This window comes from Aythya fuligula, chromosome 1 (assembly GCF_009819795.1).
Source record: "Aythya fuligula isolate bAytFul2 chromosome 1, bAytFul2.pri, whole genome shotgun sequence".
NCBI classification, from domain to species: Eukaryota; Metazoa; Chordata; class Aves; order Anseriformes; family Anatidae; genus Aythya; species Aythya fuligula.
In genome coordinates this window covers 129,373,104-129,400,249 of record NC_045559.1, presented here as the reverse complement: position 1 = coordinate 129,400,249, position 27,146 = coordinate 129,373,104, and the positions used below count along the sequence as shown (strand labels likewise).

General features: G+C 36.5%; 1 protein-coding gene across 4 annotated transcripts; it reads left to right on the top strand.

Moving 5' to 3' along the window:
• PRPS2 (phosphoribosyl pyrophosphate synthetase 2) lies at positions 1-25,944 on the top strand. Of its 4 annotated transcripts, XM_032200854.1 has the most exons (8): positions 1-122; positions 11,232-11,415; positions 14,125-14,145; positions 17,587-17,685; positions 18,773-18,897; positions 21,373-21,546; positions 24,536-24,695; positions 25,655-25,944. In XM_032200854.1, the coding sequence occupies exons 1-8, from the start codon at positions 1-3 to the stop codon at positions 25,745-25,747; spliced, it is 978 nt and encodes a 325-aa protein (XP_032056745.1). In that variant the 3' UTR covers positions 25,748-25,944. The 4 variants fall into 4 exon arrangements, with proteins under 4 accessions (XP_032056745.1, XP_032056762.1, XP_032056772.1 ...); XM_032200871.1 differs by lacking the exon at positions 14,125-14,145; XM_032200881.1 differs by lacking the exon at positions 14,125-14,145 and having other exon boundaries at positions 11,232-11,430.
• Positions 25,945-27,146: the final 1,202 nt, after the last annotated feature.

Sequence of the window (27,146 nt, the reverse complement as noted above, 5' to 3'; positions counted from 1 at the left end):
ATGCCCAACATCGTGCTGTTCAGCGGCAGCTCCCACCACGACCTGTCCCAGCGGGTGGCCGACCGCCTGGGGCTGGAGTTGGGCAAGGTGGTCACCAAGAAGTTCAGCAACCAGGAAACCAGGTGCGTGTGGCGTTGCGGGAGGTGTTCTTCCTCCCCAGGGGGAGACCCCTGTCCCTGGGTCCTGGTGGGGTTGCCTCCTGGCTGCTTCCAAAAGCATGGGCAGGTCAGGCTTCCAGCTGGCCACGTAGGAAAAAAAGGCAAAATGTCCTGTGTGACGTCCTCAATGTTTGCCATTTATTATTTTTTTATTTGTTTTTCTTCCTGGTGTTGCCTCTCTGTGCTGATTTGTCATCTTGGTTTTCTGACCCACCAACCTGATCTATTTGTTTTTAATTAATTTTTTTTTCTTTGTTTTGTTTTGTTTTTAGTTTGAGGTGACAGCTGTGTGTTTATGCCAGGAGGTGGTAAGGCTGAAACAACCTTCTAGGTGTATACTAGAAAGGGGGTAGTGGTGGGTACACCAGAGGTTCCCAGTGGGCACCAAGTTGAACATGAGCCTGCAATGTGCCCTTGCCCCCATAGGAAGGCAAAACAATATGCTTGGCTGTGTTAGACAAAATATCACCAGCAGGTCAAGGGACGTGATCCTCCCCCTCTACTCAGCTCTGGTGAGGCTGCACGTGGAGTAGTGTGTCCAGTTCTGGGCTCCCTGCTACAGGAGAGGCTTGGGCATAGCTGGAGGGAGTACAACACAGAGCTGCAAGGATGATGGAGGGACTGGAGCACCTCTTCTATGAGGAGAGGCTGAGAGAACTGGGGCTGTTCAGCCTGGAGAAGAGAAGGCTCAGGGGGTCTCATCCATGTCTATGAATACGTGAAGGGAAGGTGCAAAGAAGACAGATGGAGGCTTTGCTCAGTGGTGCCCAGTGCTAGGCCCAGAGGCACTGGGCACAAACTAGAGCCCAGGAGGCTCCCTCTGAGCACCAGGCAGCACTTCTGTGCTGTGTGGGTGATGGAGCACAGTCACAGGCTGCCCAGAGAGCCTGTGGGGTCTCCTCCTTCGAGATCTCCAAAAGCCACTTGGACGTGGACCTGGGCAGCCTGCTCAAGGTGTCTCTGCTTGAGCAGGGCTTAGAGCAGGTGAGCCCAGAGGTCGTTTCCAACTTGTGATTCTGTGACTAGGCTATTACCTGATTCTGAAATATAGGTTGCCAACTGTAAATAGCTGTCTAGTCTCTGAGATTATTGTATTTTTTTATTTTTTTTTTTTTTCTTTTCTGTTCTTGTTCTGAATCTCCCAAACAAGCATGTTTTCATGGCTTTCTTTGGAAGATTAATATGTTATAGTCTGAAGTTGCTCTCACAACGCTTTTTCTTCTGTTCAGTCTGCGTCTTTTGTATTCTCAATTTAATTGCTCTTGTTCTATTTACATGCAGAGACAGCATTTTAAACCCTCTGCCATTGCTGCTCATTCCACCTAATGTTTGCACACTCTTACTCTCTTCTATTCATTCCTGATTAAATGAAGGCTTAAATCTCAAGTCTTTCCAACCCCATAATCACTTTATTGCTCTTTGATCTCTTTTCTGCATGATAAAACTTAATGTGTATTTGGTTGCATGATTTTCTTGCTAACTTGTGCCTTAATTATTTTTTTTTTTTTTGCTTGCTCTCCAGAGACACTTATCTCTAGTTCTGCTGTTTGCTGTGTTTTAAGCAGAGAGTCTTGGATTTAGATCTCATACAAGGTAGAAATTTACCTGTGAAGTCTGCACATCTAGTTTGATGCAGCTAATTAAATTCCCAACTTCAGGATGGAATAATCTCTAGTCTATCATTCCACTTACTTTTCTTGGTGAGCAATATTGACCCCTGCCATTAAGTAAGTAGATAGTGGTGGCTGCAGATTGTCAGTGGTTTGGCTAATCTAGTAATGTCAGTTTATTTTTCTTAGGCAAGTTGGGATGTAGTGTGGTATAGGTATGAGGAAAGGATCTACTCTAGTATCTATTTTTGGTTGCTTCTGTTGCAACATTGCTAGGCTGACATGTTTTGCCCCCCCCCTCCTTTTTTATTTTTTTTTTTTCTCAATAATTTAAATGCTTTCACACTTAAGGATTTAAGTGTTTATTTTTTGTATGACTTCATACTGAGATTCATACTTCTGAGATCCACACAAGCTGAAATGAAGCTGATGTTTCCCCTTGAGCATCTACAGTTGTAGCCACTATATAGTAAGTTCTAAGTGGGTAATCTTTTAATATCCTTAGCAACTTAGTCCAGGACATCAACCTTCCAGTTTTATAGACTGACGTTCTTATTAAAAAATTCAGCAACACTAATGAGAGAATTCCTGAACACTATATTTAAAAGTAAATATCTTATCAACTTTAGCTATAGTTTATGCTGCAGTGATCTTTTCCATGTGGCTGTTCTTTTTAAAATCTGTCTCTATAGCAAAATTTCTTCCTGTGTATACAAGCAAAAACATGTTTCTTCCTATATAAAATAATCATGCAAAAGTTGCTCTGCAAGATTTATGGATAAATTCACTGACATTATGAAATACATTGCAGTATTGCAGAATACTTGTACCTAATAGTTCAGATACTCAGAGAACCTTAAACCTGCCAGTGGTGCTCGGACAGATCCCTGTGCAAATAGATAAGCTGGGGCCTGAGGGTCAACAAACTCTTGCTTTGTCAGATCTGTTAAGTTAGCAACTTGCAGAGAAGATTCATCTTTTGTTTAAAACTCAGTACTCTTATTTTTTACAGTCTCTTAAAAGTAAGTGTAAATTGCATGTATATTGACAAACATGTGCAGCCATGGGCTTAAATATTTGTCAAATGGCCTAACTGGAAGCCCTTTAGTTGAAAATTGCATTTATTTGGCTTGCAGAATAGAGTGGAAGGGACAAGTTATTAAATAATTTGCTTTACACTTCAATTCAAATGGGCTTTTGGTTTCAATCCCAATCCTTAGCAGGCGCAAATGGTTTCTTGAAGAACTCTACTATACCCTGAGGTTAGCCAGGGAGCAGGACCACTACTAAAAAGAAAATGAAATGTAGGTTCTTAATTCCAGAAAACTTAAAATTGGAAACACTCCTCTTTGTCATTAGGCTAGGGTATCTGGCAATATCTCAGTTCTCATGTGATTTAGGCATTCAGCATTCTAGCAAGTTTGTAACTGAGAAATCTCATGTCTGTGTTAGAGGAAGTGGGGAAACTGCTGCTGAAATTGCCCCGCCCCACTTCTTCCCCCTGCCCCCCCCCCCCCCCCCCCCCGCCCCCCAATTTCTTTCTTTTTTTTCCATCTAAACAATATGGAAATAGAATCATAGAATCATTCAGTATGGAGAAGACCTCTAAGATCATCTAGTCCAACCTTCCTTCAACATGGCACGGCCAGGCCCACCATTAATCCAAGTCACTAAGCACCACATCTACATGTGTTGTTTTTTTTTTTTTTTTTGTGTTTTTTTTTTTTTGTTTGTTTGTTTTGTTTTGTTTTGTTTTGAAGACCTCCAGGGATGGTGACTCAACTATCATCCTGGGCAATACTTCACAGCCCTTTCAGTGAAGAAATTTTTCTTTATGTTCTGTCTCCCCAAACTACTGACACCAGGACCTTCACCCACTTGATCTGGTGGCTGGTACTACAGCCTGCAGGCCCACACTGCCAGCCTGACTCCAGTAGCTGGCACCAGGGCTGCTCGCGCACACAACGGCGCCACCAGTGAATGTTTTCCTTCAGCTGACCACCAAAGCAGCGAACCTTAACTAAAGCAGGAAGACAGCTCCTAAACATCTGGTCCTGGAAGATAACTCTGTTTAGTATTCAAAGTCTGTGTGTAAAGTACATGTGCTGGCCACAATGTCTTGGTAGGAACTTGGGTGACACCACCTTTCCTCACTTCACCAGTAAAGTGTTAGGGCTGCAGTGGGGGCTCGGTCAATTTATCTTCAGGTCCACACAACCAACTGTTGTCAGCACTGTTTGGAAGGCTGGAGGACGAGGACAGGAATGAAAGTCCTTAACCAGGCATGGCTGCTGCAGCTTCAGCAGTGTGACATGGTGTTTGACGGATGTGTAATAGAAGCACACATACATGCATGCACACCCACACTGATATTTTTTTTCACGAGGCTCTCTCTAAATATGCTGAGATGGCACTTGATGATAATTGATACATAATTAACTCACCGTGCAGGTATTTTTAGTGAATCAACTGATGAGGAAAAATTATCAGTGCATGTACATCACTTCTAAAATAAATATATTTTGTTACAGTATGTGGTATGTTTGCTCTTCTAAAGACTATTTTAATTCTGTATTTCAAATGCTTGTTATTTTCAAAATGGAGAAACTGGATTCAGAGATGACATTTTCTCACACTTATATCTCCCAGGAAAGAAGTTACTGTTTCCACCTGTTCCCATGAGCTTCCTGACTTCTTTTAGTCAGACTTACTGACTGAAGTGAGTCCTGTAAGTCTTTTTGACAGGTTCTGGAGGGGGCAATTGAAGTCCTGCCTGGCACGAGTGAATTTGGAGGCTGGCTATCTGCAGCTTCTTTTGGCTGCCATCTGGGATGTTTTTGAATCATCTGCTTAAGTGTATACAGTTCAGATTTTACAAAGGAAAATGTTGGCTGCACAGAGACATTGCCTGCTGTAAGGCAGGTCAAAATAAAATAAACAAATAAAACTGTTGTTGATATTTGGGCCATTTGTTTGCAAGTAAATAAACTTTAGTCAGAGATAGCAGTTTTGATCTTGGAAGTTAGGAGAAAATAGCTGATGCTTCTTCAGTGAATTTTTATAGAGATGAATGAACCTTTATTTTATACAAAATAGTATGATGAAAACAGTGTGTTCTATAAAGTAATTGATTTAAAAAAAAAAAAAAAGCAAATCTAGAAACTTTTATACCAGTGCTACATATCAAAGATGCCCAATTCAAATGACTGAGGTCTATTTTCAATGCTGGACTGCAGTGTTTTCCTCCAACCTTTGTTGTCCACCAACCCTTTGGTGTCCTCCAACTCTTCTGCAGTTGTCTCATCTAAGACTTGACCTTGGTACTTTTCCTGTACCCTTGTTCCTTTGGCTTCTGCTGCTGCAGAGGCCACAAGCTGCATGACCCTCATTGACAAAGGTTATTACCCCTAATCATGGTGTAAGCAAACTCAGGTGATAAACTGCTCTTAAATCAGCTGAAGTTGGTAGGGTTTGGGACATTGTGGGATGTGAATTCTCTCTTCATATGGCCCAAACACTTAGCAAGTGGTTCACAACTGGGGTTGTCATGCTCAGCCTGGGGTGGCTGAGCTGGCTGGTTCCCTCACCATAGTAAACACGGTGAGCCTGGAGAAGTTGCTTTTACTAACATGAATGAAAAGGATAAGAAATGTTTCCAGAAACGTTCTGTGTTTATGTATGGAACTCAAGATACACTGAATATGGCCATTGATTGTATTGCTAATAGTGCCAAATCACATAAGGCCTAAAACTGCTTCAGAGCTTCTGGTTTAAGGCTTCCACTTTATTGACCTTGCTGTATACTCTGTTCTTCTTATAGATGCAAAACACATGAAATTCAAAATAAATAAATAAATTGCCTTGCCCATGCCTACCATTAGGAAAGGAGCAGTTGAAAATGAAAATCTGGCTGGGGACTGGTTTTAGAGCTGTCAAAGTGAGAAAGCCTAGACTTGAGGAGAGAACATGGGTTCCAGGAGATCTAGGATACAAGTAAACTTGTAATAAAAATGCCACAGATTTTTTTGTTTGTTTCCTATGGAGTTCTGGTTTTTAAATTATTGTGTGCAGCACAGGGGGTGGGAGTGAGCGGTAAAACTGCAAAAATGAGGAGAGGCTGGGAATCCCCATCCCCTGCCCCAGGTGGAATTTCAAATTATCTTCAGATTAAATAACTTGATTTTTAAATGCTAATTTCAAAGGGGATTTCAGCATTTAGGATTTTCCATATGATCTTGTCTGGTATGCTATGGGGGAGGAAAATCTCACTGCAGCTTGTACCAAAACCGGCCCAACTGAGCTAACCCCAGTGGAGCTCTTCAGTCCTGTAGTTGTTCTTAGCACCTAAAGGATTCAAGTTCTTCTCTTGGCTGTGCCCTATAGCATACCCTGCTAAATTCAGCTGATCCTAGTAACAGATCAAGCAGCTTTCATATCCCTTCAGGAGCAGAGGGTTAGGTGGAGGAATTTTATTTATTTATTTATTTATTTAATCCCAGTACCTGCTTTTTTATATAACATCATGGCAGTTAAAATATTTGCCCAGTAAGTTGGAGGTCTTACGTTAAAGACTTTACTCTGCAAATTTGTTCCCAAAGGTAAGAGTTCAAACACACCCCTCTGCTTAGTACTTTCCATTGGCTGCTTTTTGATGATTTGCAAATTCAGCATGTGCATTTTTTGGATTGCTTCTGAGTTATTGATTCTTTTTGCACTCTGTATGAGGACTCTAGACCTCAAATTTTGGCGGCTTCTATGGGTATTAAAGATGCTTAAAGTACAGAGCTACTTTATCAGCACTTAAAGTCCTTGACAAATATTACGTCCTATAACTATTACTAGAATTTTATCTGTTATAATTTTTTGTAAGGTACATGGCACTCTTCATTTGCATGACTTGAACTGGATCCTAGCCATCGACTTGAATTATTTGCCATTTTAGTATGACTTTGCATGCTTATTTCCATGCTTCGCTGCAGCTTTTTTCTAAGTTAAGATAAAGAAATTTAAAATTCTTATTGCTATTAGTTCTGTTGGGAGTGTACGACAAATTTAGTATCGTAAGGGGCTCAGCCTGCTCTTACCCCAGTTTTGAATTTTGCTTTGTGAATGTTTCAGACATTTAAATGTGTTTGTAATATAAGTGGTTCTTGAGGTTTATCCTTAACTTACGGTAGTTAGTCTAAGTTTCTACTTAGTAAATTGGACTTGGAATCAGTCTGTGCAAGGTGAAAGCAGATATCAACACTCAAACTCGTTTTCCGTTACGTCCTGTCTTACATGCATCCTCTCTGGCTAGCAGCTTGTGCTTGTGGATTCCAAGCAACTGGGTCAAAAAGTTAATTAATTTTGTGGGCTATTAATTTGTATAATTTTTTCTGTAAAATGCAATTAGGTGTTTTCAGGGCTTTTAATGTACAGGTTCTGTTGACTCTTCTTGAATGAGAAGTTTATTTAAACTGATTGTTACCAAATAGCTGAATTTGATTTAATTGCATAAAACAAACAAAGCTTGTAATCTTGAGGCAATAGCTTGTTCTTGTGTCCTTCCTCTGTCCTCACTGTCGAAAACTGTTTAAACAACAGCCCCAAGTTTATTGACTGTTAACTAGGTCATGGTATAGATAGCCTAAATGGAATTTAGTAGTGATGTTAATATGATAACTGGCATGAAGTAGTTTGCCTGCTGCTAGCTTAGTGTTTTTTAATAGATATTTGAGATGCAGTACTTCAGATATTTGGTACTCTATAGCATCTTATTGTTTGCCTGTTTGCATCTGAATGTGTTAAAAATTTTAAAGTACAGATAAGCAGCAGTGTATCTGGTCTGGTTGGATAAATCTACACAATATCCAACTTTGACAAGGTAGAAAGTGAGAGATACTAATCTATGGTGCATTCATCTCTAGTTGATTGGGAGAAGACTTGTGCAATAATTACGTTATGTTATTCTCTGACCCCTTTAATTAAGTTACTTCCAAGTGCTACACAAGTATTAATTTAAATTTGATTTATTTTAGCTTGCAAATACGTACTGTGTCCATGAGAAAATATATTTCTACATGGATATATATTCACGTTTCTGTGTGCTGAAAAGGTGAGCCATTCTGGCCTGAGAAGCATAACCAAAAATATCTGAAATGCACCAAGAGAGGAAGTAGCAGCAGTTTCATCTTCTAAGTTGTTTATAGGATGAAAAAGTTATTGCTGGCCCAAGGGCATAGAAAAGACAGTGGTTAATGGTGCTGGAAGCAGAACCACTTCAGGTCTGCTCTATCAACCAGATCTGTATTTATCTCAAAGTATATTCCCAGACCTTCTGAAACTTGTTATTTCTTAGTGGGGTGCTTAGAAATGACTGTTTTAAAGGAGCAAAACAATCCAGAGTGTTATAATTCAGTGTTCTTTGTGTATATGATGAACATTAAAATCCTATTTTTTTGGTCATTCAGCAAATTTTGTTCCTACTACATAATGTGTCTATAAAATCACTTTTTTTTTTTTTTTTTGACAAGTACTAAAATCTTCCATTACCCTACTTTGTCACTGCAATAACATTCTCTGGTGAAAATTGGCAGTACTTTTTTTGTCTCTTTCTACTTTCTTCTCCTTTGTAATGATTCCTGTGATAATGTCAAGTACAGACGTGTAACTTCACAGTCTTGGGCTGAAAGAGCTGCCATAGAGCTTTTTGCATATTCTGGTGGTCGTCTCTGGACTTATTCCAAAGGTTTGGTATGACAGCAGTTGTCATTAAGTGGTTTTGTGCAAGGTCGAGTCAAGTTTAGTGGGGACTGTTAGCGTTAGGTCAGAGGTTGGACTCGATGACCTTGAGGTCTCTTCCAACCTAGAAAATTCTGTGATTCTGTGATTCTGTAAGTGTTGATTATAATTTTTCAGAGTCCTTGTGATAATAACCATGAATCAACAGTGGTGAGTACGGCTGCATATGTAACCTAATGGGTTGATGCTTTACTTGGAGTTGACCAAAAAACAAGCTTGAAAAATATTTAGAGTTTGACAGACTTATTTTTAAACCCTTTTCTCTGAATAGCCCTATTGCTTTGACTAATAATTGGATAGGAAATTAACAGTTGTATAACCACAAAATTGTGTCTCTCCACCCTGATGAAAGACTCAAAAAGATTTGCTCGATTACTAATGAGCTATCTGAAGATGACACTGTCTCTGACTGCCTCTGTCCCCCCAGAGGTCCTAGTGTTAACTAGATACTTTGTTTTAATTTGGCAATAAGAAATCTATCTATTTCTTATTTGGCAATAAGAAATCCTGCTGGTGGTTAAAAACCTGCAGGAACTTACTGAACCACTCAAAAACTTACTTAATTAAGGAGAAAAATGAAGAAAGAATCTTTCTGTAACTTGTTCTGGGAATGGAAGAGGGGAGCTGAAAACATGGAGACACTCATTCTCTCTTCTGTGATTTTGGTGGTCTTTCTGATAGTATATAGGTAATGCAAAAAGGGAAGTACATTGATTTGAATAAAAACTGAGTAGAAGAGGGGGAGAATTCATCTGATCATGGAAAAACAGGGAGGTGAAAGAGATGTGTTAGAGTAATGAGGCTGAGACTAAATATAAGGATGAGAGACAAGGAAACAACTGGAGGGGGAAATGGATTAAACAAGGAGAGAGCTGCTACTAATACAAGGAGGAGTCAGAATGCAACCAAAAGGGCAGGCTCATGTATGGGCATGAATAATAGGGCAGGCTCAAGTAGCCAGGAGGAAGTGATGGGCCAGAAATTAAATTTAGAGTTAATAAGGTTGCAAAATGAAGCACTCAGGTCACACTGGTGTGAAGGAAGGTTGCTTGTCTATTGCCTTGTGCATCTGGTTTACAATATTTTCTTTAATTGCATGATCACATATATATCTTCCACAAGATTCAGTCCTTCAGTACTCAGCATGGAACTGCACATTGCTCAATGAGGGAGAAACAAAATAATGGCTGCTTGTTAAATCAGCGCATTCTGTTCTCTGTAATTTGATTTTGTTCTAGTTTGCACACCTTCAAAGGGACAAGCATTCTTTCTCTGACAGGTATTTTGTGGCAGTTTTCAGAATGTAACTAGTCAGACAGCACTCAACTATCATGATGGTAATAAATCAAATGTTTGCATGTCATTAAGAAGTTTTTAAGCAGTAAATTCCTTTCTGTGTTCTTCAGCTACAAAAAGCTAATCAGTCTTGCACAGCACTGTGGAAGCTGATAAACTAAAGCTGTTTGGACTATGCTTGACTAGAACAAGCCTCACTGTTGAAGGACCCATCAAAAACTATTTTACCCACGTCTGAGCCATTTGGATGGTTTCTAGTTAGATTTTTTTGCTTATTTGTGTCTTGGGTAATGAGGCAACCTTTTAAATATGGGTCCAAGATACTTTAGCCTTTAATAATTTAGATTAATTTAATACAGTATGGGTTCGAAAGGTCTGATTGCCTTATGTAGGAAGCTTGCTTTTGTATATTTTCTGTATATTTTGCATGGATCCAGAAAAAAAAAAAAAAAAAGAAAAAGAAAAAAAGAAGAAAAAAGAAGGTTAGTTTGCTGCTTTTCGGAGTAAGTTTTTGAGTGGCAGTTGTGAAAACTGAGAATGGCTCAACAGCAGATTTCTGTGGTATGAACAGTGATCAGTGCCAAAATTTGCCTTGAAATCTGTGGAAGAATAAAATAACTTAGATGCCATCGTAAGTACGTAAGCTCAATTAGAACAAATAGAGCAACTGGCACAACATGACAAATTCTGAGTCATGGGGAGCTGTTGATGAACAGGCCTCTTATCTTTTTTTTCTAAGATTTTCTTATTTTATCTTTTAACTACATTACTTAGATATCATGGTGCAAATTTTAACCAAAATTCTGTTTGGTTTTGTTGTGTTGTGTTTTTTTTGGGGGGGAGGGGAAGTGGTGGTGATACCTTTGCCTTCTAAAATGCAATATTTTCTTGAATATATTAATGCCTTAATTATCATAGAAAATAATGGCACTTTTAATAGAAGTATTTTGATGCAGGTAGTATTTAATAAAAATACTACAAAGTTGGTTCTCTTTCTGTACTTATGTAGTTTATTCTTTAAATGACCATCTCCTTAGGAGATGGACACAATCTACACACAAGGACACAATCTACAAACTAAACCAATCAAAAAAGCAATACTAAACTTAATAACAATGTGTGCTGCATCTGTGCTACAGCCATAATTACATGTTGGTTTGTGTAGACCTTACAAAGGCTCTATGTAGGCTGAAGCAAATTTTACAGTGGCTTGTATTGAAATAGCCTTTGTATCAAGGGCACAGTTGTCCAAAACTCTATTTACCCATTTATTTTTTTATAAATCTATGATTTTTTTTTGTTAAAACAAAAATGTTTTGTTTGTTCTTTAATAATGTTCTTCCTGTAATTCTAGTGATTAAGTGGCCATCTCCTGCTCTTTCAGTGTAGAGATTGGTGAAAGCGTGAGAGGAGAAGATGTGTATATTATCCAGAGTGGCTGTGGAGAAATAAATGACAACTTAATGGAACTGCTCATCATGATCAATGCTTGCAAGATTGCATCATCCTCCAGAGTGACTGCAGTAATTCCATGTTTTCCATATGCCAGGCAAGATAAGAAAGACAAGGTAGGTAAGAACTGTGTACTTTCTGAAGTCTTTTCTCAGATTTTTCCCTCAGAACTTTTTGAAGAGATTTGTAAGATTTGTTTCCCCCTATTTTTTATGATATAATTTAATATTTTATCATCTGCAAGTGAATGAATTAAGACAATACATGACTTTTTGCTTATGCTTTAATTGATTTGTTTTCAGTTCGAAAATTTAGGTACATCCTTTGTGTGTGGTATTTTGCAGAGTATTTAGTTAGAAAACCTCACCTTATGGGACTGTTTTTTCCTGCTTTTTCTATCCTTTTTATTCTCTGTATATGAAAAGGGTATGCCCTTCTAAATATCTTAATTAGTGCAATTGCATAGAATTAAATCCTAAATTTGAAGTGCTGTAACCATTGTGCAGGTGGGTTTTACCCTGTGTGTAGCCAAATAAAAGGAACTGATTAGATCTGCAATTTGTAAGAGTGATAAGTGAAAACACTATTTTATGCTGTAAAGCAAATCTAAATAAATAAATATATAAACTTTTTATTTATGTGGAATAACTTGGAATGTTAAATGATGCAGACCAAAAATTGTATAGAAATCCCAAAACACTTTTCTGATTTTAGTGTCTGTCCCTGAATTTGGTATGCAGTAACTGATGAATAATATACCAGTTCAACAAAAGCTGATAAGACAGTGACAAAGTCTGACTAGTGATATTTTTGATATTTTTTAAAGTATTTCTTTGTTTCTTTCCACTATATACACAAGAAAACCTAATGTTACATAAATGCTATTTTCATCAAAACTAACTTGAAAGGAACTAACAAGAATAAATGTGAATTTAGCTTTTAAAATTGGATTGCAATGCTTGCCTTCTGGAAAATTTCCTCTCTGATACTTCCTATAAATGGTCTGCTCCTTCCTTTTCACTTTGGGTGTTGAGCAAAATCTTGAAATCTTTGTGGTGTTATTTTCATTCATCTATATAAAATGTAACAGGACTGACAAACAATGCAGAAAATAAATATTGATTGTATATTTTGCAAAATACGTAATTCTCAGCCTGTGATGGAAACACAAATTTTTAAGAACAAAATAAAATGAAAGAAAATTACTTTCTTTAACAAAAGACCTTTTTTAATTTGTTCTTTACCTGTAGGCTCCATACTAATGTTGTGCTTCCAAAAACTGAATTTGGAAGTTAGATAGTATCTCCCTGTTCTTCATATACATCTTTTGAAACTTCATTTTGCTGTGTTTCTGTACTTATTAATGCTCTCACTTGACTAGGAGAGCTGATTTTATTTATTTTTTAATCAAAAGAGCTAGGAAGGGAAATAAAAAAGACTTGGTTGAAAGGGAAGGAAAGCATCTTGGTATGTTTTTCTTTCCAAGTTCATATTGGATGGTTCTTCTGGACCATCATTCAAATTTTTGGTGTGGGAAAAGGATGAGCATGTCCCAGGTTTTCCATGCATCTAGGTAATTCCTTGTTGGAGTATCCAAAATCCATGTGGCAGGCTTTCAAGAGACACTTAAACTGTACAATGTAGTGGCTCAGTATACTGCTTAGGAACATGTCTTTTTGAAATGCCATTTCAAGATATGTAGAACAGGAAAGTAGAGCACTAATAGAGGTTTTGAGCATTATTCCAGACAGTTTTTTGGGCATTAGCAAGTTCTCCTGCAATTTTCTTTCTTTCCGCTCTTTTTTTTAAACCTCTGTTTTGCAATTGAGAAAATGTTTGTCATCTTTGGAAATTAACCTTGGTAGTTAACCTCCGTGTTGCACAGTAAGCTATAATACAGCTGTCGACATTGGGCAGCTTATTGACCGGGTGATCCTTCCTCTCACTGGTGGATTGCATCACATCACTTGGTCTTTGACCCATGTTGAGTGCACAAGGTTTGTGTGCTGCCTGAAGTGTTGGTTCACTGGTGTCAGTCATTTTCTTACTATGGTTATAGGCAGATTTTCTTCTCTCTGACCCAAGATATTGCTGTAGCTTGCTTGATGAAGCCTTATAATCTTCACTATCTGGATGCTGACTTGTGATTTAAGTTGTTGACTTTAATCCATAAAGGACTAAATAGAATGAGTCCTTGCTGTTTGAAATACCACTGTGTTCTTCATGCATCTGTTTCAGTTATGATCACTGAGAACACTGAAAATATCCTTAATTTATTCTTTTTTAATTTAAGTAAAGAAAGGGCCCCTGTGGTAAAACACCGTATTCTGAGCAAGGCCTGTGTAATCTACTTTGGAAATTTTAGCGTAAAACCTGGACTAGCTTTAAATGAGATTGCCTTGCTGGAATTTTTGCTGATAGCTTTGGTTATGTAGAGATCTGTGCAAGTTTTCTTTCATATACAGACAAAGAAACAGAGGTTTAAAAAAAAGGGGGGGGGGGGTGACAGTGAAGGGGGGAGGTGGAGAAAAGGAAAAAAAACTTGCCCAGAATCACAGAAACATTGATAAATTGATTTAAACATGAACAAGTATTGCCATAAACTAGAACACTTCTGATACACAAGCTAGATAATTTAAAATTAGCTCAGGTGTATCTGTGTTTAGGCTATGGTTGCATTTAGGCATCCTCTAATTATGTTAACCTTCAAAGCCACGGACAAGATACATCTATATAGGATGCTGCAGAGATGCCTTTGAGATGTTAGAAGTATAGGTGAGTTTGGTGTTCTACAGCTCACATAACTTTGTTTTTTTGATTTGTAGAAGGGGGCCGTGGAGCGTTGGGTAGGTATCTTTTTTTTTTTTTTTTTTTTTTTTTTTAAATCTAACGCTATGCATTTCCATTAACATGGCCTTAAAGGGTGAAACTTACTGGGTTACATTATATATAACTGGGAACATTTTCAGTTTCACTTCTCAATTTCAGTTGTGTTTCGCCTGGGCCATGACAGTAACGTTCTAGAATAATTTGCTAACAGAAAACTCCTAGCTTCTAGTTAAAATCTGTCTGGACATTTAAGTTAATGGCTGTCGACTTCTGAAGCTTCAAAGCCTATCTCATTTTAAAAATGACAAATTTAGGTAATAAATTAGTGAATATGCAGTATCCATACACTTCACAACTGGCTTTCTTGGAAGTGAAAGTTCCAGTTATAAATCTTGGGGATTTCTTGGATTTTGTTTTGTTTTGGTTTTGTTTGTTTGTTTGTTTTTGTTTAGTATGCATGTGATGCATTTTGAGCAAGACAATGTAATAAGATGCTTAAAGGCAATAGAACATTAATCTTAATGGACTCCTTTTACTTTCCTCTGCCTAGTTATTCTTGTGAGGTTGTTTTTATTAGCTTTGTGGATTCCTCCTCTGTCCCTGGTAATTTGCAAAATTGCAAATAACTTTGTAACACATCATAAAGGAAGAAATCATTCATATAACTGTTGCTATAAGTGAGCGGGGAATTTGCTTAGGAACTAAAAACTCAGTGATTTTTTTTACAATTTATTTTCTGTACATAATTTAATGTTGTGTTTCACACTAATAATTCTGAAACTAACCTCAAACTGTATCAAAGAATGGAACAATGAATATAGTGAATCTTTTTTGTGTTCTTACCTCTCCCATCTGAAGCAAGCATCACAAACTCTCCAAGATATAAAGAAGATGTTCAGTTCTCATCTACCTTTGTCATCCAAGTTTCTGAATAATGAGGCCAGGTTATCTGAAGTTCTCATGAGCACACTCATTTTGGTTTTTAAAATAAGCATCAATCTGTATCATATTGTAGCACAAAACTTTTTATATTTTCTTGGTAAGAAATCAAACCTTAAATCCTTCTGAACGTGTCATGAGATGTGTGCTTTTTCTTTTAATGCACAATTTTATGTAGAGGAAACTGTCAGCCGCAAATTTCATTTGCCTTAATCTCCTGTTAGCCCATTCTTGAGAAACAGGTATTGGTGTCTGGCTATCTTTCCCTCCAAGACTCTTTTGTCCACCAACATGTAGGCAATCTGTGATGTGCATGCCTACTAAAACAAGTTTTCTAGTGGTAAAACCTTCAAGTTCTTCCTTCTGGGAAGTCAGCCTGCAAGGCCAGCAGCTGAAAGAAGTACCAACTGGTAACGTATACATTAGTACTTGGTGCAGGAATTTTTATTGTTGTTTTGTGATGATGATACTCGTGGTATTGATACATGAGAGAAGCTAACTGGTATTCTTATTGAACAGAAATGGACAAAACAAGAGAAATTCAGTATGCTAGTTGGCATGGAAATGGCAAATCATGTTCTGGGAAGAATGTAATTTGTCTCGAACTGCTAGGCTGCACTGGTTACTCTTTTCTACCAGAAGGAGTGGTCCTGGCTAGAAAACTTCTCTCCCCCTCTCTTTAATTTTAGCTTCCTCATCTGTCTGCCATGGGTTCAGACAAACACCAGTGAGAGGCATGAGGGAATTGAGGAAGGCATGGGACAAGCAAGGGAGCAAACTTCTATTTTCAACATTGTCTGTTAGTCCAGCTCTGCTGTAGCACCAAACTAGGAGCTGATAAGATAACGTGGTAGAGTCAAAAAAGTTAGAAACTAAACCTTTGTTGTAATAGATGTTTCTGGAGATTTGAGAATATTGTGAAGCCCAGTTTAGAAATGTAAATTTGAACTGAAGTGATCAGGAACTTGAATGGCATGAACCAAAACTTTGCTGGTAATGGTAAAAATAACAAAAAAGTTTTGGCTAATGTGGTCCTAACAGAATCCTTACAGAACTGAACTTCAATGAGGAGAAGCATAGTCCTCATTAAGTGGAAAGTCATCATCACTAAAGCTCTAGTGATTGCAAACTCTTACGGAAGCTCTATGCATCTTAATTGCAGGGATTGAGGGAAGTACTATCTGCTATACGTATCTTCACCGTATCTTAGACTAAGCGGGGACAATGTTTTTGTACAACACAATAGAGTAAAGTGGTTTTCTAAATGAAGTATTTTAGTAATGGTGATGGCAATCTTACCCAAGTCATAAGAAATAATGTAGTGTCTTGGTTTCTGTTCTGGAAGTATATTGTTAATCCACAGGTTAAAATAGGCAAGTGCTGAGTTTCCACCTAAATTAAGAGAAGTTTTGAGGAAAACACTAGCTCCTTGAGGCTAAATGAGGCTGATTTCTTTGTTAAAGATATGTAGCAGGAGAGAATACCTTGCCAGCAAAAAAACAGCCTCATAGGTGACACCTCTGAATTACATTTCTGTTTTCATTCTAACAAAGTTAGTGCTAGTTACTACCCATGTTTAAAGATTGGTACAAAGAAAACAAGAGGTTTTGCTTAATATTTCCATTCCTGACAGAGTTCTTTATGTCAATATAGCTTTTTTCAGAGCTAAAAAGTCTGAAAGAACTTTGGAGTTGACAAAAAAAAAAAAAAAAAGGTATCTTCCAGCCATGATTTTCCATATTTTCTTTGTTACTGTTTGTTCTTCATGCTTGTCAACTTAAAAAAGCTCTTAACATTAGCATTAACTTTACTGATTAGATTTTTTTTTTTGTTCTTTCCAACCACTCTCCCCCCACCTGCCTTTTTTCCTTCATTACCCTACCCCTTTTGGTAGTTTTAGATTCCTAATTGCATCCAATAATTAGGCCCAAATTAGCAAAAAAAAAGAATAAATAAATAGACTGGGGCCTTCTGCTTCTGCCTACGTGGGTCTGTTACAGAATTTACTGTATCATGAAGAAATCATTGATCTTAACTTTGTTGTAAAGCAGTTTTTTTGTTTTGTTTTATTTTCAAAAGTTGTGTTCCCTGCGCTTTCATTGTTCATATTTGGTTATCTAAAAATATATATGTATTTTTGAACACAATAGTTGCCTAAGAGTTGGATGTTGACATATGGATAGTGTCTTAGAGAATTGGAGATTGTCTGCCTGTTTCTGTGCTATGGCAAAACTAGTCAAAGTTTAAAATAGAGGAGCTGGAAAACTATATCCTCAATTTTATCTGTTTGTTGGTCAAATTAATATAAGGCATTATAAAGCAGGCTGTGCAAACTGATTTAGAGCTCCTAAATTTTTTTCTGTTTTTTCAAAGCCCTAGTGGCTAGATTAGCTACTGACAAGCTAGTTTGGCTGGGTTTGGAGCTCTTCTTAACTAGATTCTAACTATGCTAAAGGAAAATAAAGTTGCTAATTATCTGATTTCCTGTATCTTTTAAAAAATTGTTCTTTATTTCTCAGAGTCGTGCTCCAATCTCTGCAAAACTTGTTGCCAACATGCTGTCAGTTGCAGGGGCTGACCACATCATCACTATGGACCTGCATGCTTCTCAGATCCAGGTAACTATAAGTTCTTTCCAACTGTGTCTGGGGGCTCTACTGAATTAAGAAGAAAGGCTAATATTACTTCAGGTTTTTTGTGGTTTTTTTTTTTTTTTTTTGGTTTTGTTTTGTTTTTTCTCATTGTTTTTGCTTTGTTCAGAAGTGCAGTTCTCAGGGTTCAGAAGAAGTTTTGATCATCTCAAAACTTTGATGATCATTTTGATGATCTCTGTTTCTAATTAAACCTGCCTTTTGAAAGAGACCAGATCTTATGGAGTGATTTTGCAGGCAGTATGAATGCCCATACGTCAATCTCTTCAGTGGAACTTTCCAAGTCTAGTATAAGAGCTCCCAGAATATACAATGTACTGTTCTGGGAGAAGCTCTCTTACTCTTGCACTGATCTTATTATTGTAGTGCCCTGTATAGAGTTTTGTTGATACAGTGCTGAGGACAATATTCACTTAAGAGAAGTGGAGATATGGGCTTCCAGCCTCTAGCTGACTTTACTGCTGAAGCTGCAAATCACAGTTCTGTTGTCTTAGTTGCAGAGCAGGTATTGTTTGTCATTCTAACACATAAAACTTTTCAAGATACCCTTTTTTCCCCCCTTCTGGCATTCTGTTTAATCAGAACTTCAATTAGGTTAGATGGCTGTCATGCAAATAAAAACCAGTTGCATTTATGGTCCAACAGGGATTTGATGTTAAAAGCTGCACAAAAAGAACAGTTCCTTTTTGTCTGCTGCTCAATTACTGCTAACTTGAATCTTCCACATATTGAAATACTACTCTTCATGTCAAGCAGTTGAAATTTATGGAAGTTAAATATTCCTCACTGAATTTTTTGAGAGCTTTTCACATGCATGAATTTATATAGGTGCCTAAAGGTGGTCTACATTTCAAATTTACAATAATTAAAGAGAAATTGTTCTTCATTTTGCTGCTCTTGAAAGAAATTGCAGAGGGCAGAATTAGGCCAGTGTAAAATACTAACTAAAGCCCTACCATACACGAAAGACAAAAGCTTGATTCTTTCTGTGTATCTTCATCCCAGGCAGGGTATAAATGTGTATTCATGGAATTGTTTTTCTCTTTTGAAATAGGGTTTCTTTGACATTCCAGTAGATAACTTGTACGCAGAACCTGCGGTGCTGCAGTGGATTAAAGAAAACATTTTGGAGTGGAAAAACTGTATCATAGTTTCCCCTGATGCAGGTGGTGCAAAAAGGTACTATACAAGACTAATATTATTAGCATTCCACATAGTTTGTGATTAATGGTCTTGTCATCTTTTTTGCTATGTGACCTGTGCAATATACAGAGTACATCATTGGTGAATTCAGCTGCATTGTAAAAACAGAATGATGTGCGTGCTTGAAAACATCCAGGAGCTTTCTGTGCTCTACAGAAAATCTTTTTCTCTCTCCCTGGACTCAGCCTCATTAGCTGAGTGCCTCTGTGGGAGGGAAGAGAGTTTTTCTGCTGCTTGCTTCTTTAGTCCAGTTGCTGCGCCTATTCCTGCTTCATTCTGGAATTGCCTAAGTTTCCCTTCTCTGTTAAGCACATGGCCTATCCCCACTGTAGCTGCTGGCATTTAGGTAAGAGTTTGCTTAAGACACATTAAGTCACTTTTTTCTTTAAATTATTGCATTCAGGCTGTAAACCTACTGACCCCAAGTTACATACTGTGAATATTGTAAAAAACAAACAAACAAACAAAAAAAACTTTTGTTTTGGGTAGCAAAAGATGAAAATAGAAAAATTAGTTCATCAGAGCATTTCTTCATTTACAGCTTATAAGGCTATCTTCTAGCAAGACTTTTATCTGTTATCTGTTGAGTAAAAACTAATGCAAAAGTTCAAAAGCATGCCACCTGTAAGGTGGTAAAATATGCTGTTGAAGCAAAATGCTTATTTTCAAGGTATTGGTCATGCTGCTGCTAGAAGCTGAATGGGAACAAAGACAAATAAGAATCCTGTAAGCCCAAAGTCATTTCAGTGCTTGGAAAATAATTTAGAGAAAACAGAAAGAATACCATGGTATGATTTTGCTCGAAGTCCTTCGATCTGTTGTGAATGTTCGTGTTCTAACAATTAATAGGGAAATAAGACTGAGTAGAACTGGGGAGATATTCCTCTTTGGATTACTCAAGTTAAAGATGTGAAGAATTTAAACTATAGAAAACATTCTAACATGCAGATGACTCAGTCAATTAAATTTCTCTGTTGCCATCTGAATATTGTTGTTGTCACAAAAATATAATACATATGTATAAAAAAGTGTATTTTTATTTATAACAAAATACAGTCTTTGAAGACAGCGTTTTTTCCCCCTAGAAAATATTTGTATATTTTCGAGTTGGTGATGAAGAGTTTACTTTCGATATCTTTCTGTTGTAATGCAACCAACTTAAGTCCCTGCTGAAGTAGGGGAAGATGTTGCACTCAATAAATTCAGATTCTCCTTCACTTCTTTTAGTAAAAGGTAAAGGTGATGGTTTGGCTTTTCTATTCAAAACATGCAGGCCTTCAAAATAATGCTTGAGTTAATGAAAACTGATCAGAATGTGAAGAAAGTTTGTCTTAAAATTTAAATCTGGAAGTATTAAAGAAATATGTTCGTGCATTCCTTTAAAGCATCTTTCTTTTTTATTTCTCACTATTTACTTGCAGTTTTTCCAGTTTATTAATTTTTTTTTTGACTGCAGTAGGTCATGCAAATTCTATTGATATCTCAGAGCCTCTGAGACAGTGAGATGTGCTATGAAATTACTGTGTTGTTCACAAAAAAAATGCCAAACCATGTGGCTTTTTGTTTATCATTCAGTTGTTTGTTACTGCTTTTCAACAATTTATTCATATTTAAGTGGTAAAGAAACAAAGCTCTATTTTCTATTAAACGTTGCATTCTAAAAATAGTCTACAAGAGATGGACTACAAGGCTGTGCCAGCATAGTAAAACATAGTATTGTGTATTCCTGCTTTTTTTTTTGTTGTTGTTTTGTTTTGTTTTTTTTTTTGTTTTGTTTTGTTTTTTTTTGGTTTGTTTTTATTTCTTTATTTTTTATTTTATTTATTTTTTTCTGTGTTGTTATACCTACCAGTTCTGGTATATTAAAAAATCTGAAGAAAACAGGCAGAGGTCTGGAACAAATTGTTTGTTATAGGACATTTGGCCACCAGAGGTCACCCTGAACAATTTTGAAAGGTCTTTGTTAAGCCAATGTATTGCTAAGAGAATTGCTGATGAAGTAAACTACTTGATTACTAGTCGAGTACTGCTAAAAATTATTAATCACTATTAACTTTGGTTTTCTGTTGGTTTTGTTTCACATTCCAGGAATGGTATTTTCAGTTAGGACGCTGAAGTGCTTAGAATTAGGGCCACCTTAGGATATGTAGTGTAGGAGCTTAATAAAAACTTGCGAATAGCTGAAATTTCAAAGACAGATGTTTAATGCCAGATAACCAAAGCCAATTTAGAAAATAGTTTTCTGGTGTATAGTTTAAGATGCTCTGGTTGTACTTATTAACAATGAATTAAGGTCGTTTCTAACTTGTCTCGTTATTTAGAGTTTGTGCCACATTAACTTAAAAGCAAGGGAACTTGCAAACTATGTTTACAGAGCCATCCTTATGTATTTAGCTTTTCTTTCTTTCAAAATAGTTTTCTAAATGTTTTGTATTTCTTCCTGTCACCTAGGGTTACTTCAATTGCTGACAGGCTGAATGTGGAATTTGCTCTCATTCACAAGGAAAGAAAGAAGGCAAATGAAGTGGACAGAATGGTCTTGGTTGGTGATGTGAAAGACAGAGTAGCAATTCTTGTTGATGATATGGCTGACACGTGTGGCACAATATGTCATGCAGCAGATAAGTAAGTATTACGGTGAACTGGCCTGATGCTTCATTGTGCTGTAACCTGCAGAACAGCAGATGAACAGAGATGTTGCATACCTATAACTCCACCTGAGCTCTGTGGAGTGAGGTCACTGATTCTTGACTTACCATCCTGTGAACAAGCTGTGGCCTTCCTTAGAACATGGAATTGAGATAAGATTTACAGAAGTATATAATCTGGATTTAGAAAAAAGGACAGAATAAAGGAAATGTCATATATCCCTTCAGCCAGGGACTTGGGCTATCTATTATTATTTATTTTTTTTCACTACCGAGACAGAAATGTCAGAAAATCATTCTTTACTTAAAAACTTATCATGGAGCCTTTACTAGCTTTACTAGCTTTGGTATTAGGAAGTATTTTCTTCCAGTGCTCAGTGCAGGTTTAATATTAATCTTCAATGTACATCTTCAATATAAAGCTGCTTATCCTTTTCATCATGGGAGATGAGAATAGTTTTTTTTCATCTTTTGTCTAGAAGGTAGTTGAAGATTGTATTCATCTAAATAATTAAACTATTCCCATTTCTTCAGTCTTTCCACATGGTTTCTAGACCTCTGCTCTGTTGCTGATGCCCTAAGGACTCTTCTCAATTCTTAAAAGGGTCCAATTCTTGAAATGTATCATGTGAAAATAGACCTAATAACTAAACTCAGTCTGTAGCAATGCTAAGTAGGAAGGATTACGCTAAGATTTTCAGGCTGGCTTTATGCTGGTACATCCCAGGGTACTAGTAAGTTGTTGTTGTTGTTGTTTTGGTTTTTGTTTGTTTGTTTGTTTGTTTGTTTCCTACAGAAGTTGGCATTATTGTCTACACTTAACTTTGGTACTGTGTGTAACCTTATTTTTTTAAATTTGCTTACTCATGAAATTATTATTTTTTCCTGTTGTTGTAACTTTACAACTCAAAACTAGAATTCCTCTCATACATTTTAAATCTCTCTTGATAAAATTGGAAAAATGGACTGAAATTAACATTAAAAACAAATATTAGGCATTAACAGGTGGGCAATACTAGACTGAAGTACTCCTGCCTTTCTGCTCATATGCCAACACATGCTGCCAGCTTTGGTTTGGGAGGTTTGAGATTTTTAATTTTTGATCCAATGATCTTGCATTTTGATTTGGTTTATAGCAAAGCCCACCCCCACATAATTATATACAGTGCATATTGGAAGAGGGAAGGAGCTGCTGAGAAACAAAACATGGGAATGTTTTAAATTGTTGCTGCTGAACATTTACTGTAGTGTTGCCACCCTTGGATGTAATCCTTTATAAAGCATTTATAAGGGTCCCAGTTAAGAGCATTTTGACTTTAAATTCCTGTCCAATATACTTACAGGCACTGTGAATGTAAAGAATAGTCTTACATCCAGGATAGGTCCATGTGGTACTTCCTAACTGTGTCTTTCATGTTATGTAATAGGGTGAAGCTTAACTGAGCTAGATGTTGCTGTTAGCAGTTTGAAGTGAAGATCTTCCCACAAGATTGCAGTCTTCAGTTGCAGGCTTGCTGTTTGCTTCTAGGTGATCAGGATGTCAAAAATTCTTGGAAGGCATTCATGTAGTATTCTGTTTCTTTTTCACTTTGATGAAAATTTGATGGAATTTTGCAAAGAGATGTTGTACAGTTGTTTGCTATCCTCACACTAATGTTCATCAGACCTAAAAGCATGCTTGTAGGCTGCCCACTTCACAGATCAAAATCATGAATTGCCTAGCCAATAATTCTTGACAGTCGAGCCTTAGCAAAAAAGAGGCCTTTATTTATTTTGTTATAGAAGTAGGACTTCCTTATTTACCTATAATAGATTTTTATAGAGGAAATTGTAAAACTATGAGAAACCTCCAATGTATCTGCACTGTTCACTAGAAGGATGCTTTTGATTGTGTGATATGGCCTTATATCATGTTCTTGTCATGAAGTAGTAGTGCTTTTCATTATTGACAAGTCTAGATGAGATGCGCTTTGTGATTACTCAAACTTGCATATCCAGCAGATGAACTAAGAAATTTATTTCCAGATATAGCACATCAACTTGAACTTGCTTATGTTGCCTTCTTAGTACACACTCACCTTGTTGTAGTGCATCATCCCTGCTGATCCCCAAAGAGATCAGCATCCTTTTATGCTGGTGAATGGTGAATTGTTCAAAATGAGATGATGTTTCTGTTTTCTTGTCTTTTTTTTTTCTTGTCTTTTTTTTTTTTTTTTTTTTGCCATCTTACTGTTTTCATTCTATGATCTGATAACATATCAACTGTTGAGGTCCTCCATCTGTTCTAGCTGCATTTGTAGTCTTGCATAGCTGAGTATCTGGAGGCAAAGAGGCCAATCAAAGCTAAATTTGATTCTGACTCATGCGCAAGTTGTTTTAGTTCTTTCATTGGTACAGGTTTTCTCTCCTGTGCTGCATCGTTTCACTGTGCAATCAGCAGCATTTCATCCCACAAGCTTGCAGTAAGCTAGGCTTTAAATCATTAAATATTTTTTGTTCTCCATAGCTTTGTCCGAACAGATTTGTTTGAATTGCAAAAAAATTGAAATTGAAAAAAAAAATAAAATTGAAAATAAAGGTGTATGATAATGGAGGCACAACAGAGTTGTGGATACTGCTATCTAACCTGTTTCATTTCTGCCTGATTGAGGTAGAATATACCAACAGAATTTTCAACATATTTTTTCTGCTGATGTGATCAAAAGTGTAAGATTTTTGTTTAGTATCACTGCTACTGATAAGAACTTTATTTAAGTTATTTAGCAGTTATTTTTGGTGAGACTTAGAAGTCATACAACCTGAAAAAACTCTAAGTTCTCTAAATTATTTTGTAGTTATCTGTATCTTCCTGTACCTTTCAGAAGGAATTTGTGTATAAAATGTATTTTATAGAGATTTGTACCTTTCATCATCTATAGCTATGTATTTAAACATGCATCACAGAATACTTACTTTCTGTTCTACAGATTGGTATCTGCTGGAGCCACCAAAGTATATGCTATTCTTACTCATGGCATCTTTTCTGGTCCTGCTATTTCTCGGATTAATAATGCAGCATTTGAGGCTGTTGTGGTAACTAATACAATTCCCCAAGAAGAGAAAATGAAACACTGCCCCAAAATTCAGGTACTGTGGTGTTTTTGTGATTTGTTTAAAATCTGGATTTATTTATTTATTTATTTATTTACTATTTACTATTCTCTGATGCTAGAATTTGTGCCTTGCGATGAAAACCATATTCTCAGATACATTGTGTAGCTTTATCATTTGCAGAACATCTGCTAAATCATGCTGAAGAGCCATTTTAAGGGGATTCAGATAGCATAATAGAGTATACAAATATTTGGTACTGCAACAGATTGAGTTTCTTGACTGAAAGAGTAGCAAATGTAAAAAACTGTCTTTTTTATCATTATTAATCAATCAGTATTTGCATATAGGAACTCTAGGTTATTGTGGATGCCATAGAAATTTTAGGCTTCTTCATTTTGTTTGAAAATACACTAATGAAAAATCCCAAGATAACAATAACATATATATATTTGCTTTCAAAAGCAAACTGAAAAAGCAAAGCTGGTTTATCTCAGCAACTTCTATGTGAGATTGTTCTGTAAAGTCATGTCTTTTTCCTTAGTGCAGAGAAGAGGAAAGTATAAAATAATGTTTTTTTAACGTTAAATTTTAAAGTTTTTTTTTTTTTTATTATTCAATATATTTTGTACTTATTGAAACTAGGCAAACATTCAAAAGATATACTTTCATTAAACTGTATGTGTGTGAGGTGGACACTGCCATCTGATGGCTAAAACAGTTTATTTTCATGGCCTGTTTCCAGATCTTCATCAGTATGCCTGTGCAGAAATCAGTGTTTTCTTACTTAATTTTTGAGTATGTTCTTTATATTAGTCCTATTCTCATACACAGGTTAATTACCTAATGCTTTGATGTTATTTTACTTCCTAGAGCAGGTAAGAGCAGAATAGTAAATTGAATGTTTGCATACAGGTTGTGTGTTTCTAAACTGCATAGTTTGTTTTCGTTGGAATCCTTTAAAAATTACCTCCTTGATTTTTTTTTTCTTTCAGTTTATTGACATTTCCATGATCCTGGCTGAGGCAATTCGAAGAACACACAATGGTGAATCTGTATCTTACCTGTTCAGCCATGTCCCCTTGTAACTGCAGGAATTTACGCTGCACCTTTGCAGAGGTCCTGTCAACTAGCACTATTGTTTTTAACAATGCATTTCAACCACAAGAGATGACTATATTTGTAAAATTCCAGAGCTTTTATGTTTAATTATGACATTTGTTTTGTAATTATCATTTATTCTTTGTAAATGGACAATAAATCTCGATCTTGCAGAAACTTTTAATGAATCTTCTTGAGAGTTTGTCCATCTTCTGTGTTTCGTAAGCTCTCTTTTATGTGCTTATTGATACTTTTTAAGATGCTGCTTCAGATCTGTTTTTCTTTACAGAACTACTGAATGTCCATTCATAGGTCTCAATGAAATCTGTGCATATAAGATTTTCTGTGTTAAGTGGTGCAGAGTTTGGTATCTTGCATCTATTCATCTTTCAGTTAAATAGCTGTTGGTTTTTGTTCTGTTATGTTTAACTACCATGAATATTATTTCGTAGGCCCTAACAGAGTTTGAAAGTCATGTTAATTTTAGGGAACTGTTGACATATCATAGTATTAACTGTTTCAAGCACCTCATGGTCATTTTATGAAAAATATATTTGGCTTCTGTTTTCTTATGCAAAGCTCTCAGTCTCAATCATTTGGTTAATGTGAATTTTGTGCAGTTACAGTCTTCAGTTGTAAGATTAATGTTTCAATATTGTTGGGATGATTCATTTCATGCGGTTCAATAATAGGGACCAATCTTTAACCATGATCAGTTTGTTCAGAATTCCATTTTTTTCAGTAGTTGTATGAGTCATTTCATAGCAGTTTTCCTGTTAATATTATAAAGCTTCATTATACATAGTCCAAACAGCAAATTTAAGCACGCTTATTCATAAAAGTTGGTTTCCACCTGCATTTACTTGATACAGAAATGTATTTTCAGCTGCACAACCAATACAGCTTCAGCTTGCTGGTACGAAGTACCACAGTACTTTTCTGTGCAGTCAGTAAACTATGACAATTAACCAGTCTTGAATACTTTAATATTAGAGAATTAAAATCATTATAAGAACAGTTTTGCCTCTTGAATGTTGGGAAAGCTTAAGCACTGGTAATGCAGCCAGTGCATTAATGATTCTGTGGAGGAAAAAAATAAAATCTGACATTGTACTTCTAGCTCTTCCATTTTTTCTGTGGAGTGTTTTCAGTCTTCCTGCTAAAATGGAATATTTTGTGTGTATCATTCCTGCACCTAGGTCATGGGAGAGCTCAGTTTTCTACCTGAAATTTTAGTTGTTAATTACAAAAGCATTTGCTATGATTGAGACAATGCTTCTTTACAGTGGATCTGCATAAAACAGCCTTATTTCATCCTACCTTGCTTATTCTGGGATAAATTTATAGTTAGTCAATGTTGTACTATGAAGTAGATTTCTTTCATTT

Bases quoted from the DNA above. Each gene is read 5' to 3' on its own strand.
- PRPS2 (XM_032200863.1), top strand. From the start codon at position 1: ATGCCCAACATCGTGCTGTTCAGCGGCAGCTCCCACCACGACCTGTCC. The intron at 11,443-17,586 runs GTCTTTTCTCAG...TTTATTTCTCAG, and splicing joins AGAACTGTGTACTTTCTGAA to AGTCGTGCTCCAATCTCTGC. The intron at 21,547-24,535 runs GTAAGTATTACG...TCTGTTCTACAG, and splicing joins ATATGTCATGCAGCAGATAA to ATTGGTATCTGCTGGAGCCA.